This window comes from Xenopus tropicalis, chromosome 4 (genome assembly GCF_000004195.4).
Source record: "Xenopus tropicalis strain Nigerian chromosome 4, UCB_Xtro_10.0, whole genome shotgun sequence".
In the NCBI taxonomy this organism is placed as follows: domain Eukaryota; kingdom Metazoa; phylum Chordata; class Amphibia; order Anura; family Pipidae; genus Xenopus; species Xenopus tropicalis.
Genome location: NC_030680.2, coordinates 101284902 through 101301467, shown reverse-complemented (window position 1 = coordinate 101301467; position 16566 = coordinate 101284902). Strand labels below are relative to the sequence as shown.

The window sequence follows — 16566 nt, the reverse complement described above, 5'->3', positions numbered from 1 at the left end:
AACCAACATTTTTGTAATGAACACAGCACATTATCCAAGTCTTACATTGGTTACTATTTGGTTTCCACATCATATTTGTACCTGGAATTTTTTAGATCTTACTCTACAGATCATGTATGATATAAAGCTTTAATCAATTGTATAAAAGTGGGTCCTAAAGTATTGAAGGCTTTTAGAAAAACTAAACTGAATATATAAACGTGCCTGAATTTATCTGAGGTGTGCCTTTTGCAAACTAAAACAAATTGTAACAATGAGTTCAGCCGAGAACTCTCCTTAAAATATGAAGGTCAATATTGAGAATGAAGATGTAGCTGGCACAGTTAGTACTGCCTTTTCTTTGTAATGACTGCTATCTCTGGGCTACAAGAGAATCAGATGGAAAAATCATGCCCTTTGAGATTTAATTATTAAATAGTTTAATATTATTATAAACTAGTAGCTGATTCTTTCTTAAATAAAAAAATGGCAACTCTGATGTATACAATGCCTGAGAGTTTGAGAAGAGTCTGATTACCAGCCATACAACCCTCTCCACATCTGCTCTCATGCCGATCAGGCTGAACAGCAGCAGAAAAACAGACATGTACCATGTTTCTTTGTTTCTCCTATGTGTGTCAAATGAACAGTAGTCATGTCATGGTTAATGACTGAGATTCTTTATATCTTGGTGCAGGTGGTGGCCAAATGTAAAGCCACTTGAACATAATTTATAACCTCCCAGGACGTTTTAATGCAGTTCTATGGTTAGCTTCTAAAGCACTGATCCCCTGCCAATGTGCATGTGTGTGTGCAGCTCTCCGTACCTCACTGGGACAGGTAATACCTAGTAAGTATCACTAGTAAGTATCTTAGGTGATGCTTGTTGCATATGAGACCACAGTAATTAATTTATTTTAGATAAAGCCACCTCTCTTACTGTAGCCTTGATATCAATAAGCAAAAGAGTGGGAGTACTGCAAAATATAGCTATAAGAAATGCAAACTGATTCACATATGTGCTAACTGAATGAAAACACTGTTTTGATTTCTAAACATGGCACAATCTGAAACTAAAATCACATTATTTTTCCTGATCCCTCTGAGTACAGTTAAAACAAATCAGAAACCTACTGAGAAGCCCTCTATATAAATAAATCCCCCTTTATAATAATAAAAAATAATTCCAAATTAATTTCTATTGTGTTTGTCAAGCAAAATAAACTTTACTTACACTATATAAATTATATATAAGCAACATCTAAGAAGTTCTGAATTGAAAGCGATTGACAGCTGGGATTTGTAAATGCTTGTATAATGCTTTTTAAGCCTGGGTCCACTTTAAGCTTTTAGATAAGTAGCAGCATTTTAGCTGATATCTCACAGAGCATGTTGGTTGTCTGTGATAGATCTCTGCTATTGTGGGCGACTACTCGCTCCGAAATGCCTTCCCACTGGCAACAATAGGATTTGCCAGTGGAAAACTTAAGTGTTGTGAACTCCTTTCCACTGGTGACTACTATTGTAGCCAGTGGAAAGGTATTTCGGAGCAGTTAGTCACCCGCAATAGCAGAGATTTATCGCAGACGACTAACACGTTCTGTGGGACATAAGCCTTACAAAGCAAGGAAGTATTTTTTGTCCAGTGCCACTCTAGGCACCGGACCTAAGTACAATCCCCAGAGGGAGGAAGTAATGTCACGTGCACAGGTGGAAAATGTGACCCCTCACCCCTCCAGCTCTGCTGTCGGATTTCAGCTGGTAGGTCTGACAGTGGTTGGGGAGGGTTTTAATTTTTTATACTTTGTTGATTTTATAGGCACCTGAGGGCTGCCCCCCTAAGGATGCCACCCTAGGCACAGGCCCTCTGGCATCTATATATAAAATTGGCCCTGATACAGAGGCTTTTCAGTGGATTACTTACTGATTTGTTTTTATTGTGCTCATAGGAATAAGGAAGTAGGATATGACTTCAGTTAAAGGAACAGTAACACTAAAAAATAAAAATGTTTTAAAATAATTAAAATATAATGTACTGTTGCCCTGCACTGGTAAAAGTTGTGTGTTTGCTTCAGAAAGTCTACTATAGTTAATAGAAATAGCTGCTGTGTAGCCCCGGGGGCAGCCATTTAAATTGAAAAAAGGAGAAAAGGCACAGGTTACATAAGAAGATAACAGATAAGTGTAGAATACAATGGGAATCTATGCTACTTATCTGTTATCTGTTTAGTAACCTGTGCCTTTTCTCCTTTTTTTCAATTTAAATGGCTGCCCCCATGGCTACACAGCAGGGTATTTATATAAACTGTAGTAGTGTTTATGAAGCAAACACACAACTTTTACCAGTGCAGGGTAATAGTACATAATATATTAATTATTTTTATACACTTTCATTTTTTGGTGTTACTGTTCCTTTAACCTAAGTTGGTATAAGTTAAATGTGACTTTACTTTCAATTTCATATTTTTTCATGTTTACTGGAAGAAACGTCAAAACATTACAGATTTCCTAATTAAAGCAATAGAGCAATAGGCAAAAACCTCTATTCATTGATCTAATGCTGAAAAGAAGATGCATATTGCTCACCCCTTTTTTGAAAAGGTATATACTAAGCACTGCTTGTGGGGTTGTAGGACTGAATTGTGTTTTCACAGCACATAGTGAGCTCACACTCCAAAATTCACTATTATTATGGTGGGGTATCTGACATTAGTAACACCAGGCATGCATTTTTAACACTGTCTTATCTAAATTGTATCCCATGTTATGTTATTGTCCATCATGACATTCCCTACAAGTGAAAATAAGCCTGGCTTAACTGGTCTCGCGGTTACAAAATCTCCACTAGTGATTCCCTAAGCAGCTGATCTCACTTCCACTTGAACTGAGCTGTGTAGACTTTCTACTACTTGGACTGTATGGATTTTTGCTTTTGTTTGTGGATCAGATGCTAAATATACAGATTGGCTCCAGTTACATAGGAATGTACTGCATAAATAAACGAGTCCAAGGTTGTGGTATGTTTTGTTTATCTGTTTCTTTAAATGTAGTACTAAAGTAAACTATCCACATTTTATTTTTGCATCCATGATTCCTTAAACATACAGTTCATAATTTGGGGCAAAAAGCACAGGAAAAGTAATGTTGGATCTCTTCAAAGACCACCGAGCCACTCCTTCAGGCTATGGATGGCAGTGTATGAGTTAGACATGGTTATGTGCAGTCTATAAAGTTATATATGAGTAATTACATGTTTACGGGAGAGTAATTACAGGGTTACGTGTGGGTAATGACAAGGTTTTTGTATACATTTTACAGAGTTGTGTGTGAATAACAGTTATTTCGGATATGCTCACTTGGGGGTTACACTGGGTTATACCAATCATTTACTTTGGCAATGTTGGGCTTTTTTCTTTCTTTATTTAGTGGCAATTAAGCAGCAGGCTTATTCTGTAAAGCCGCATATGTACAAGACTAAGATCCATGCAATGGGATTATCAACTCAGTAACATAAGTAACATACTTTATATTTATAGCACTATAAGGCTTTTGGTGCAGGAGGTGTATTCTAAATGCCAACAAAAAGAACTCCAACCTGATAGTATAAGACATGCATGTCATAAGCAACTTACCTCTTTTTGGCATAGCTGATATTGCTTAGAATGGCCTCCACACACAGTGTTGTCTGTTCCCAGAACTGTTTGGAGCCTGTAAAAGGAAGGGTGCTTTTATCTCAGTGCCATGTAAAAATATGCTTAAAATATATTTTACAGTGTCATATTCAGAGAAATGTATGTAAATATTTCCATGCAATGTCTTTACCTTGCTCAGGGATACAATACACCTTGCTAGACAGTAAAAGTGGCCATACACGTTCCGATTCGCGAGGTTGCCAAACAAGAGGATCTTTTTCCCATATGGGCCATATTGGGATAATTCTATCGCTTGCCCCCAGGGCCGGATTTCTGATTGGGGCGTCCCAAGGCCGCCCGCCCACTTCAAACACGTATGCGTGCAAATCTCCGCAAATGCGTGTTCTCCCCCCCCCCGCCGTGCATGTGCGTCACTTAACTTTATACAGAGCATTGGGGAGAGGACATGCTAAAGTTTCTGCGCGTTCTCTTCCCATTGCTCGGTATGCGGACAAAATTTTTCTGTGCGGCCCTATATTTCTGCTGCCCTAGCCCCAGGCCTTTGTGGCCTTGCCACAAATCCGGGCCTGCTTGGCCCTAGGGCCAAATGTTCAAATTAAAATGTCAGACTTAGGCGCTGTCAGACTGAGGGCTGCATGAACGTGCCAATGCAATCCCCAATGCAACGGAAAATCAAACTTGCCTGATGGAGATCTGGCCAATTTTAGGCCAGATGTTGGTCGGGTAGGCCTGTTGGGAGTATCCATACATGGGCATATAAACTGCCAAATCAGTCTGAAGGAACCAAATCATCAGCTGAAATCTGCCCATGTATTGCCATACACATAATTTTCTCTTCCTAACATCCAATTTCAGTGCAATCCGACAAATATGTCAAATTATCGAAAGTTCAGTGGGCACCGAATGATTGTATATCTAGTGATTTTTAATCCAACATCAGTCAGAAAATCAGTTGGGCAGGTTTAAAAATTTTTGTTGTTAACAATTTGTCCATTGTCCAATTGTTTGCAGGACCAAGCAGGAAGGTTTCCTAACTTCAACTAGACGATAATGCTTTAAATTATCATTTTTGTTGATGAGCAAATCGTACAGGTATAGGACCCGTTATCCAGAATGCTTGGGACCAAGGGTGTTCTGGTTAAGGGGTCTTTACGTAATTTGGATCTCCATACCTTAAGTCTACTAAAACATTAATTAAACTCAATAGGATTGTTTTGCCTCCAATAAGGATTATTTATATCTTAGTTGGGATCAATTACAAGGTACGGTTGTGGATATTAAAGAGAACTGATACATTTCCCTCTCACCTTCTACAGAAAAACATTTTCTCATACGTATACAGTGCCTCCTTACCTCTGGCGTAGACAATGACGTTCTCGAGACATAACTCCTCCTCCACATGTTCGAGAGCATGTTGACCAGGAGCTCCACTCTCCCCACCATTCAGCCACCTCTTCATCCCACACCTCACTGCTGTCCTGACAAGACCATGGAGCGTCAGCAAACAACTCAACAGATTACAGATGGATGCATGCAGTATGGCAATGCAGTACACACAGCAGTGTTGCATATAAACATGGCAAATTCATATTTGTTACAAAGTATAACCAACCACATGCTGTGCAACTAATGCTGAATTAAATATTCAGTGTATTGTATAGCCACATACTAAGCATCCCTGGTATACACTTTTGGAACAAGAGCATTTTTTGCTATTTTATTGCTATAATTGTCCTTGGGCAAAAGTGCAGCAAACTAAATAAACAAAATTTCCAAAATGTGAAGAGTGATGCATGTGGCCCTCTAGGCACATTATGGCCAAAAATGCACAAGTTTACAGCTTGGATTTTATAATAATGTTCCAAGCAATCAGCCTGCAATTAAGCAATTTAGGCCAAATAGTGCAAACATCAGACTAGTTGCTTTGGGTTTAAGGGCCATGACAGATGGGGAGATTAGTCGCCTGCGACAAATCTCCCTTGTCGTGGGTGACTAATCTCCCCAATATGCCATCCCACCGGTGAGAATGTAAATCGCCAGTGGGAACGTGTATGCGGTGCCGAGAGAATTTCCTCTCAAGGCAACTTTGGCGATCGCGGCGTCGCGTATACCATCCCACCAGCGATTTACATTCTCACCGGTGGGATGGCATATTGGGCAGATTAGTCGCCCAAGGCAAGGGAGATTTGTCGCGGAGCGACTAATCTCCCCGTGTGCCACAGCCCTACAGATTGAAAACATGTTGGGTCAAATTATTGCCTACTATCACTTACACACTGCAATTATACTGTCAAAGACTGACAAAGCATCACTGAGAAAAAAGTAATTATACATATATTTATTATTGTCTTAAATGAAGCAGTTTGCCAGGTGAGATTTAATAAAGTGCTAAACTTTAATATTCCTTATTAAAAAAAGAAACACTGAGCTTTGTTTTTTATAGTGGTGCTGATGAAAATATGATGATACCTCCCAACATCAGCCAATCTGGCATGAAATAGTGCTAAAACTGAGTGCAGCAGGTCTTCCGCACCGTAAAACATGGTTGCCCTGATTGCATTTAAAGGTGAACAATCAAAATAATTAAAACTGAATTTAAGCTTCAGAGTCAGATTTTGATTGACACTAAGGTCTAATATACCTTTTGATGAACTCCCTATCCTAGTGGATGTATTAGAGCCAACTCAAATAACTGATTCCAGCACATAAAAACATCTAACAAAATAACTGACTCGATTTTTGCCAAAGTTAGTTATTTTGAAAAAGTGAGCTCTAATACATCTAGGCCAGCGCTGTCCAACTTCTGTGGTACTGAGGGCCGGAATTTTTCTGGCCGCCAGTTGGACAGCCCTGATCTAGGCAAAAGAAGCACCCTCCCACAGACTGTTTTAGGTTATTTCAGAAACGGTGCAGAATATTTAATTGATTATATTTTGAAAATTTCAGTATTATGAAGCTTATATTTCTTATTAATTCTGCAATAGTTACCCTTTAAATTAAATACCTATATAATCAAACCTTGCTAGACTGATTTTCTAGAAGTTTGCCTTATTGCATTTTACATAATCCAACATTTAATTTTGATGGTAAACTAGTGCCACGCCATGGTCAGATTGTAAAATGTTCACTATAGGTACTTAGAGATTGTAGGGCAGATGTGAGCAACATGTAGCCCTCCAGTTGTTTTTTTAACTACTCCCAACTTTTGGCTGTCTGTGGGATTATGAAAGTTGTCTAACTTTATCTAGATCCCTGTTATTTAGGGAGAATCAGAGAAAGCTTTCTGAATGACTGCTGATTATGTATGTATCTAGAGAAGCTGGTTGACCTGTAGTCCCATACACCAGAGAAGAGTTTCTGAAAAAACAATATATATCTAACCATTTTATGGATTCCTGCAGTTTAGAAAGAAATTTGTTGTTAAACGTGACTTTGTTGACTCCTTGTTAACAACATTTAGGGGGAGATTTATCAATGTTCGTGTGTGTGTTTTTTCACTATTAAAGTTTTTTAGTGCTAAAACTCGTACCATTAGAGTTATGGTTCAAAAACTCAAAAGTCTGGTATTTATGTGCAAAAAGCCCAAAAACTCAAATGTAAAACTTTGACACCTAAAAGCATGCAAGTTTCTATAGAAGTCAATGGGAGTTGTATTAGGCAAAGTCAAGCCATATTTTCAATTCGAGATATTTAGGTTTTTGAGTTTTATTCAAGTTTGTATACTTGAAAATTCAAGGTATTCGAGTTTTTTTTAATCACACGAGTTTACCACATTAATAAATAAGCAAACAAACAATCGATATGCAAGTTTATTAAATTTAGAAAAACAAACTTGAATTCACAAACTCAAAAACTGATAAATAAGCCCATTAAAGGAGAAGGAAAGGCTAAGTCACTAGGGGTGCCAAAATGTTAGGCACCCCCAAGAGACTTTAATTGCTTACCTTGTACCCAGGGCTGGTGCCCCTGTACGGAGAGAACTGCACCAGCCCGGGGTACCTGCAGCGCTTCCTTCTTCCTCTTTCTTCTACCGGTGAAATCCCTAGGCCGGTGCATGTGCAGTAGAGTGAAAAGCCGACTTTCTTGTTAAAGTTCAGCTTTTCACTCTACTGCACATGCGCAAGCGTGAGAAACAGGAAGGAGGAAGCGCTGCAGGTACCCCGGGCTGGTGCTGTTCTCTCCTAACAGGGGCACCAGCCCAGGGTAAAAGGTAAGCAATTTAAGTCACTTGGGGGTGCCTAACATTTTGGCACCCCCAAGTGACTTAGCCTTTCCTTCTCCTTTAATATATATATCTCTTGCTCCCCACAATGTTACCCTTAATAACTACTGCTACTAGTAGCCCAGTGTGTCTTCACCCTTACACTAAAATATCAGTCCTCAGTCCTCTTTAGCTGTTTCCTCAGTAGGTCTCCCCAAGGAACAAAAAAAGTACCCAAGATAAGGGCCTCCAGTCCTCTGGCATAAAACATTAAGGGGGAGCTTAAAGGGGTGCAACAAAAGAGGCCAGATTTCTTTAGCACAAAGGTTGATGGTTAAAAGCAAGGTGTCCATTTTTGCTGCTAGTGAAGAAATATATCTAGAATTGTGGGGTCTGAAAACATGGCCTGTTATTGTTCTCATGTGAGCATGCCAACAGTGAGCATTTCCCTAAGGAAATACATACTGGCATTTAAAATCTAAGTAAATCAGAGTGAATGCATAGTCAAAGCAATATAAAATAAATATCTTGTTAATGCAATTCTACACTTAGACTGTGGCTGCCATGTGTCTGTAGGTCTCAGAACAGCATGTGTCTGAGTTTCACGACAATACAAATGCTGCTACAATGCTGCCACAAATACACATCAAACCCAGACAGTGAAAGCAGTGTGTGTTTAAAAGCAGTCTGAAGCAGTCCAGCATGGGCTTTCTCTGTTTATATAGCTTTCATCTGTCTCTCTAACATGCGTTAAACCGACCAAATCAAAAAGCCTGTACTGTATTTATCCAGAAGATTTTACTTCTCATTCATTTATTTGCAGGATTGTGGAAATAAAAATGTTGCTTCTGACAAAGTACCAGATCAATGAAAACAGCAAATCTTTTAATAAGAAATCCAAGCTAATTGTTGCTGAGACATCACAGGGCCATCCCCCTCGGCCCTCATTATAGAACAGAAGAGACCCAGGGCAAGAAAATGACATGGAAGTAATTTAGAAACCAATTATAGGAGGGGGTGAGGATAAAACAAGAGAAGCTCAGGGAAAGAAAGAACTTAAATATTAAGATTCATCTTAAGGGAGGTAGGAAAATATCTTCCCTAAGGGCAGGTCATTCTCCCCCCTCTCTCTCCCCCCACTACCCCCAGGCCTGGTAGTGTTAGAAGCTGTAAACTTCTCCTCAAGCTGAAGCGTTTGATCTCAAACTTAAAAGGGACGCCAGCAGAGCTGGATGGTCCACCCCTTCAATGCAGGATGGGCAACAGCAGAAGGAAAGGATTAGGAAGAGAGTGTGAAGTTATAGATGGAGGGGGGTGAGGGAATGGAGAGGGATGGTAGTAAATGTTGACAGATGAAAACAAAAGACCACTTCTGTTTTATTCCTTAGAACCTCCCTAAATTCTGTAGAATGATTTTAGACACATGGGATGTCCAAATTACAGACCTCCAGCTGTTGCAGAACAGCTCCTGTCACCCCCAACTGGAGCACCACTGTTTGCCAAAAGATAAAGCACTGCAAATTCTGGCAGTGTGGGGGTGAGTATGTGCAGAAACTTGTATAATAGAGGTACAGTAGCTGCTATGGGGGTCAGGAAATTCATGATTCCAGTGCCAAGGGTAATGTGAGGTCTCACAATTCACAGATCACTGAATCTGCTATTCCTTTACATTAAAAACGTAGAAATGGATTCAGGCAACAAGTATTGCTGCTCCTGGAAAAGTGATTTGATTACATTACCGAAGGTATTCCTGTGCTTTCTAAGGAGGTAACCCTATACTTTCTAAAGCTGGCCATACATGCACCGATATATGTTTAGTATGTTTTTTGGACTGTGTGTGGGCTCCAAATTTAATTTTAGCACCATGGAGGTCATTTGTTTAGTCGATCGGACAGGTTAGAAAATTTCAGATGGATAACAATAAAATGCACATGTATTATGTATCTGAAAATATCTTTGGGGGACCTACAATGCATTTACAGGAAGTGACTTTTGTACAATTGGTTTCTGCCAACTATTTCATGTTCAGAACATCCTCCAATTTGTTATTTTTAATGCTTCATCCTACAATTTCAGTCTGGATGTTAGTTTTAGATCGGAAAAAGACTAAAATCTGAACGTGTACGGCGTCGTTCACTTGGGAAAAAAAAGCAAAACAAACAAACCACCTGGCTGCCAGATTGTGACAGAATAAACCGAGGAAATTGGTTTTACAACACTCTGATAAATACACAAATCACACACACACACACACACACACACATATATATATATATATATATATATATATATATACTTTTTAATCCAAAAACAAAGACTTTTAATACCTGTCATTTTACATTTAAATGACTTATGAAAGTGCTAATGTTGGCCATGCACCAGCAGATTTTGGCTGCAGACCTGTTTTCTTGCAGCCTCAGAGCTGGGACTGGGATGCAAAATAGGCCCTGGCATTTCAAGTACACAGAGGCCCAAATAGTGACTGTCTGTGGCAGTAATCCCCAACAAGTAGTTTGTGAGCAATATGTTGTTTACCCCCTTTGATGTTGCCCCAGTGGCCTCAAATTTGGTGCAATTTTTAAATATAGGCTTGGATGCAAGTTTTTGAAGAACACTGTTTTCCTCCAAGCAGAGCTTCCTGCGGGCTAGCAATGCACATGGACCTGCCATGTTTTTTACGATAATTAGTGCATATATGGTGAGACACGAAGCAACAGATATTGGTAAAAAGCTTTGGATATCAGTCACCTTGTCGATCAGGTAGGACTGAAAATTTTGATGGGTTGCCTTCAAAGGTGCCTGAATATCGTAATGTTAATGACGATCCAGCACTTAACGCTAGTAGAGCAGATGAGTGATCTTTCCTACAACATCCTACAATATCTTACAGCAGCCTCTCTGGCATTAGCCAGAATCCACAGATTGCACTGCCAGTCTGGGCTTGCCTTAGCAGCCTACTAATGGCCTTTCTATGAGCTCAGAAACAGTGACCTTGGACAGTGGAGTGGCTTTCACACTATAAATCCAAATGCCCTCATAACCATTGGCCTATATAGAATGAACAAGTAAATAAGCTCTATTTGGTTCTCTCATTTAGTGTCCAGTCAAAAAGCTGCTCTTTTTGTTAATTTACCAAATAATCCGATATTCCCACAAATGTCTTCTTTAAATTGTCCACATTTGAAGGCACTGGTCACTGATTCAACTTTTCTTGGCTGAATTGGCATCGGCCCATTGACAAGTTTAAGGGACCAAATGTTTTTCCTTCCTGTATAATATATGCTTGGACTCATTTAGAATACTATGTAAATACCAAACATATTTTACTCATACAGTGCAACTGTTTTGGGCCCACATGCAAACCAATACTGCACCAAGCACTACAAAAACAACTAAACTGGATAACAAAGTTGAACGACCAATGGCCAGCATTGCTTTACTATGACTGTAGTAATACGGCTGTTTCCAATTACTGTACATAGGGCCAAAACGTGCCAAATTCAGCTGATTCTAGGAACCTTTGAACCTTGTACAGCCCTATAATCTGTCTGCTAGGGGCTTATGATCATTTTGAATTTCACAATGCTCCCCTTTTCTAAAAAAATAAAAAATAAATTAATACAGAGGCTTTAAAAGAGAACATAATAGCAATAACTTATAGTCATGTTTAATGGTGAAACACAGATACAACAAATAACTGTTTACCCCCTGCTGTTCACCCATAAACTCCATGCCGAAAGGCACAATAAAGCACAATGTGACTTAGATCTAGAGAAAACAGATAAGATACCTGGCAGCATAAATAGGTTGGGATGTAATTTTCAGCCTTATTTCTAATTTGCTGTTTAGTTAAGCAAAAAAGTACTATGGCTATAAATGCACATAAATTACTATACAAACTATTATTACATAAACTAAATTAAAAAAGGCCCTGATCATTAAAGAAAGGTTAAATACTAGAAATATACTACAGCAGATTAGGGGGGCCTGTGATCCTCCTGATGAAGCTGAAATACAACTCTGAGCCTCCTCTGGATTATTAAACAAAGTAAGCAAATGACATTTATATTTTGACAAATTCAAGATTCTGACCAAAAGGTCCCTCCCTGGTTGAATTGCCTTTAGTACATGCCCTAACCTTACATGAAATTTGTCTATTAGATGGTATCATTCAAACACACAACAAAAGGCACAAATGAGCTATGATATATAATATGTACAGCTACTATGCAGAGATACATGGCTACATGTGTAGAAAAGGGAGAGAACCTACCATACAGACACATAATTATAGTCACTCCCAAACTATGCAGACACATGGGTACATAAATAGTACTAAGAGCTTCAGGCTATACCCTCATTGTATATAAATATATTGCCGATGAAATCCTGATTATGTGTCTGCTGCATTCTCTTTGCTGACAGAACAGCCCATGTGTCATTCATAAAAAGCATCTGATAGAATACTATTCATTCCACTGGGCTTCCCTGGTGCTGCTGCTGCCCCTGTCTGCGCTACAATATGCGCTAACAAGCACCGCGCAAAGCTAGATGAGCGGGCAGCACCAACTGTTTGGGGGGGGAGCACATTTGCTAAGCAAGGAGGGGTGCACCATGCTTAAACACAAAAAGAATAAAAGAATATTATGCGAGTAGCAGTGTGCACATGTAAAGTGCTGGTTTTTGTTGCCATGTAAGTATGTGAGGAAAGCACACACCGGGCACTTGCCTTCGCACTGTGGCTGCGCTTTCTCTGACAGGTATATCCTGAAAGTTGGAACCGGTTAACCCGCTAGTTTCCGGAGGAGCCTAGGAGGAGTCGGTAGGTGGGATTGGTGTTACCTTAATGCGGGACTGAGATCCGGGGTGCAGGCACAGCAGCATGAGCAAGCGGAGAAGCCCGGGGAGGCGGAGGAGAGAGACAGACATCCCTGTAGTGCAGCTGCGGCAGGAAAAGCCTCGGCACCGGCAGGGGCAGCCCGCTCCCTCCCCGCATGGCCAAGTAATTACAGGCTCTGAGCTGTGTGAGGCTGGGGGAGCTCCGAGCCGGGACAGGGGGAGGGGGAGAGGGCACAGGAGGGACAAGGAGAGAAAAGATGGGTCAGGGGAGGGAGAGGTAGGGAGATAGGGCCATGAAGGGGTGGGGGCACAGAAGGAAGGAAGGAGCTGACACAGGGAGAATGGGTCAGACTGGGAAACGTACGCGGGTTGGTTATGGGCTGCGGGAAGGAGGTGCTGGGGTCATGAGGCAGGTGAGTTGATGTGGGGTAAGTGTTACCGGGATAGCGGGGTGCGGAAGGAGAGTGGCTGAGGGCTGCTGTATTTGCCCTGTGTGAGAGATAGTGGAGGCAGGGCTGCCTACAGACCCTACAGCTTTCATAACTTGCCCACTGCTTGTACTGGAGTTTCTACTGACATTCTGATGCTGATATATTTGGTTTAAAAATTGCAGCCTTTGCTCTGTCACACACAGCCGCACACAGCCACACGGGAGGCGACATATCAGACCAGGATTGGCAACTATGCGCCCCACCTCCTCGCCACAGTCCAACACTCCTTTCCCAACCTAAAGGAGGCGCGCCTCATACCTGCTAGTCGGACACCTACTCACTGGGCCGCTGGCTTCCCTGCTGGAGAAATTCACCTGACTTGACAGCCGCAGGGTCTGCCAGATGCACCGTTTCCAATCTACAAGCATGGGAATGGCCCGCAGGCAGGAAAGTGTTCAATTGGCCTGGCTGGGACATTTTGCTAATTGCCGTTGATTCTAAGGACCAAAGGAGTCAAAACTTTTGTTTTAAATAATGCCATATGATTTCTTGTCTTGATATAGTAACATACCAAGTCAGTGTATTTACTGGGGAAACAAATCCAACTTTATCTTAAAACTTGACAACTAACCCAAAATTTTTTGGCATCCACTCATTCATACACGAGATTGGGGGTTGAACAGAAGGCATGGTGTGATTGAAAAGGGCCATTCTTTAACCAGTCTGCCATAAACCACCCCTTATATATTACCAGCAGCATGCAGGACAGTCAGGTTGTGTTAAATGATCTTTCAAGTAGTTTCATATTTTAATATCATTTCAGTTTTACATGCAACAAACCTCACTGTATATCTGGTACATTTTCTTCTGATTTGGTAGGATATGCTTGGATAAAAATACAGATGTTCAGCTAGGGAGTATTAGCCTTTATTTATATAAATAGATTTACCACTTATAAGTGCATATTGAAAACATATTTGGCTGTGTAACACAGCGTTTTTCAACCGCTGTTCCTGTGCCGCGAGATGTTGCCTGGTGTGCCGTAGGCAGGGCCGCAATTTTTACTTTCAAAGGGGGCCCGGCGATGCTACAGTTTTTCTTAGTAGCTCCCTTTAATAAAATCCGGGCTGTAGTAAAATGCTGCTGGGCACCAATGTATTAGGGGGGGGCACGGGGCACACTGACTTATGGGGGCACTGCTGCTGGGCACCAATGTACTAGGGGGGCACTGCTCTTGGCACCAATGTACTGGGGGGCACTGCTGCTGGGCACCAATGTACTAGGGGGGCACTGCTCTTGGCACCAATGTACTAGGGGGCACTGCTGCTGGGCACCAATGTACTAGGGGGGCACTGCTCTTGGCACCAATGTACTAGGGGGGCACTGCTGCTGGGCACCAGTGTACTAGGGGGGCACTGCTCTTGGCACCAATGTACTAGGGGGGCACTGCTGCTGGGCACCAATGTACTAGGGGGGCACTGCTCTTGGCACCAATGTACTAGGGGGGCACTGCTGCTGGGCACCAATGTACTAGGGGGGCACTGCTCTTGGCACCAATGTACTAGGGGGGCACTGCTGCTGGGCACTAGTGTACTAGGGGGGCACTGCTGCTGGGCACAGAGTTAAATTTTTTAACATTTTCTAATGGTGGTGTGCCTCGTGATTTTTTTCATGAAACAAGTGTGCCTTTGCCCAAAAAAGGTTGAAAAACACTGGTGTAACAGACTAATGTGAGACAGCAGTTCCAGCTCCTATATGTTTGCATATGTAATATAATTTTGGATACAACAAATTGAACCAACTGGGATTGTAGCAATGTCTGAATGAAATCCCTAACATGTCACTTTTCTGTTGTGGGGGTTTGCACCATCTTCATAGAGGTTGTTTCATTGCAAGATCCTTCCTTATCATTCACATTGCTCTTCTGTTATTGTTAAATCCCCCTACATGGCACCAGCAAGTAGCATAGCCTAGGAGGTTAGGTAGGTTGTCAAATGATTTCAGTGCATGTTACAGAGTCATTTAAAAATAGATGAAGCATTGTCAAGGCAGCATGACCTCCTGATACCAGAGGAGCTTGACAAGAGCATATCCTACATTCAGGCAAGGACAAAGTAGGCAAACAATTTAAGGAACAGACCAAGAGTTGAAGTAACCAGCAGGGGCCAAGTCTGCATTTGGCATCAAAATGCACTGCTGTATCATGGTAATGCCACAAGGTAGCAGCAGAATAAAGCCACTGGTTCAGTGATGTCTAAGCAATGAAGTAGCACAGTGCAGTTTAATGATGCCATGGCTCCAAAACATAGTGACCCCGCCATTTGGAACTGTGCCACCCCAACCTACCAGTCCTTACTCTGCCCCCACCAGATACATACTAATGAATGGAGTAGTGCAGGAAACCTGTAGATTTAAAGTTAGCCACCAAAGATTTAACAAAGGATACATAGAACCTTTTGGGGATGCATATATATAGAGAAAGTTGGATTTTTGATTTCCAGAAAAGAAAAATAGCCAAAAAATATAAAGCGTAAGAGAAGGGATGCAGACATATGTTTTTCTGGTGGATAGGCATAGATTTTTGAGGGACATCTGTAAGTTGTCCTTAGTAGGAAGCCAAATTTCCATGGGACATCAGACAAAAAAGGAAGTCCTGAATAAAAGGTATAAGAGTACCTGGCATTGCTTAACAAAAAAGGCTGACTATTCTTATTTACTTGCTTTAAAAACTAGCTAAATCAGATAGTGATAAAAATGAAAATTTTCTAGTAGTTTGCCAATCATGCATGATAAACTTTTTTTTAAAAAAAAGTAAAAAATTATACACCTATATCCCTTCCCTAACTCCCTCTAACTCCTGCATTATTCAAAAAGTTGTTATTAAAGGCAGTAGTGGAAATTTTGAGTCAAGGGGTTACTAGGGGCCAGGCACCATCTAGTAGCGGTCAAACTGCAAGAACTTGCAAACTGAGATCTCCCTGGGGTTGACCAAAGTCAAGTTGGTTCTTACATTTGCTGCTTATTAATACCATGCAGACCACCTGTAAACTTTGCCATTATTACTCTTATTTTTTATAATAGCTGTTGATTAGGGTAAATTAGGGTAAGCTTCTCTAAATAAATGCGTTTTTAGAGATCTCTTGAAGGCAGAGAGATTGGGAGAAAGTCTGACAGTTTGTGGGAGCGAATTCCAGAGAAGGGGGGGCAGCTCTTGCAAAGTCTTGAATGCGAATGTGTGAGGAGGGAATGAGAGAGGAGTTAAGGAGCAGGTCAGTGGAGGAGCGTAACAAGCGGGTTGGATGGTACCTAGAGATGAGTTCAGAGATGTAGGGTGGGGCAGAGTTATGAACTGCTTTGAATGTGAGAGTCATTAGTTTGAATTTTATCCTGTATGGTAGGGGAAGCCAGTGCAGGCATTGGCAGAGTGGCATGGCAGAGGAGGAGCGGTTGGAGAGGTGTATGA

The 16566-nt window shown here is 41.1% G+C and overlaps 1 protein-coding gene and 1 long non-coding RNA gene across 5 annotated transcripts in view; one reads left to right on the top strand and one right to left on the bottom strand.

Annotated features, from left to right (window-relative positions):
• Positions 1–12971, bottom strand: part of LOC100497845 (ADAMTS-like protein 2) — a 36661-nt gene extending 23690 nt beyond the window's left edge. For all 4 annotated transcript variants that reach the window (XM_004913703.2, XM_031900993.1, XM_031900995.1 and 1 more), the window contains exons 1-3: positions 12676–12971; positions 4986–5110; positions 3612–3687 (exon numbers count right to left, since the gene is read on the bottom strand). In XM_004913703.2, the coding sequence (XP_004913760.1) occupies positions 3612–3687; positions 4986–5110; positions 12676–12762 (288 nt within the window). In that variant the 5' untranslated portion in view covers positions 12763–12971. The remainder of the gene's footprint in view (positions 1–3611; positions 3688–4985; positions 5111–12675) is intronic.
• A 6-nt stretch (positions 12972–12977) lies between these two features.
• On the top strand, positions 12978–14017 carry LOC101734396. Its single transcript, XR_208548.4, has 2 exons — positions 12978–13085; positions 13286–14017. It is a non-coding gene; the product is annotated as an uncharacterized LOC101734396 (long non-coding RNA).
• Positions 14018–16566: the final 2549 nt, after the last annotated feature.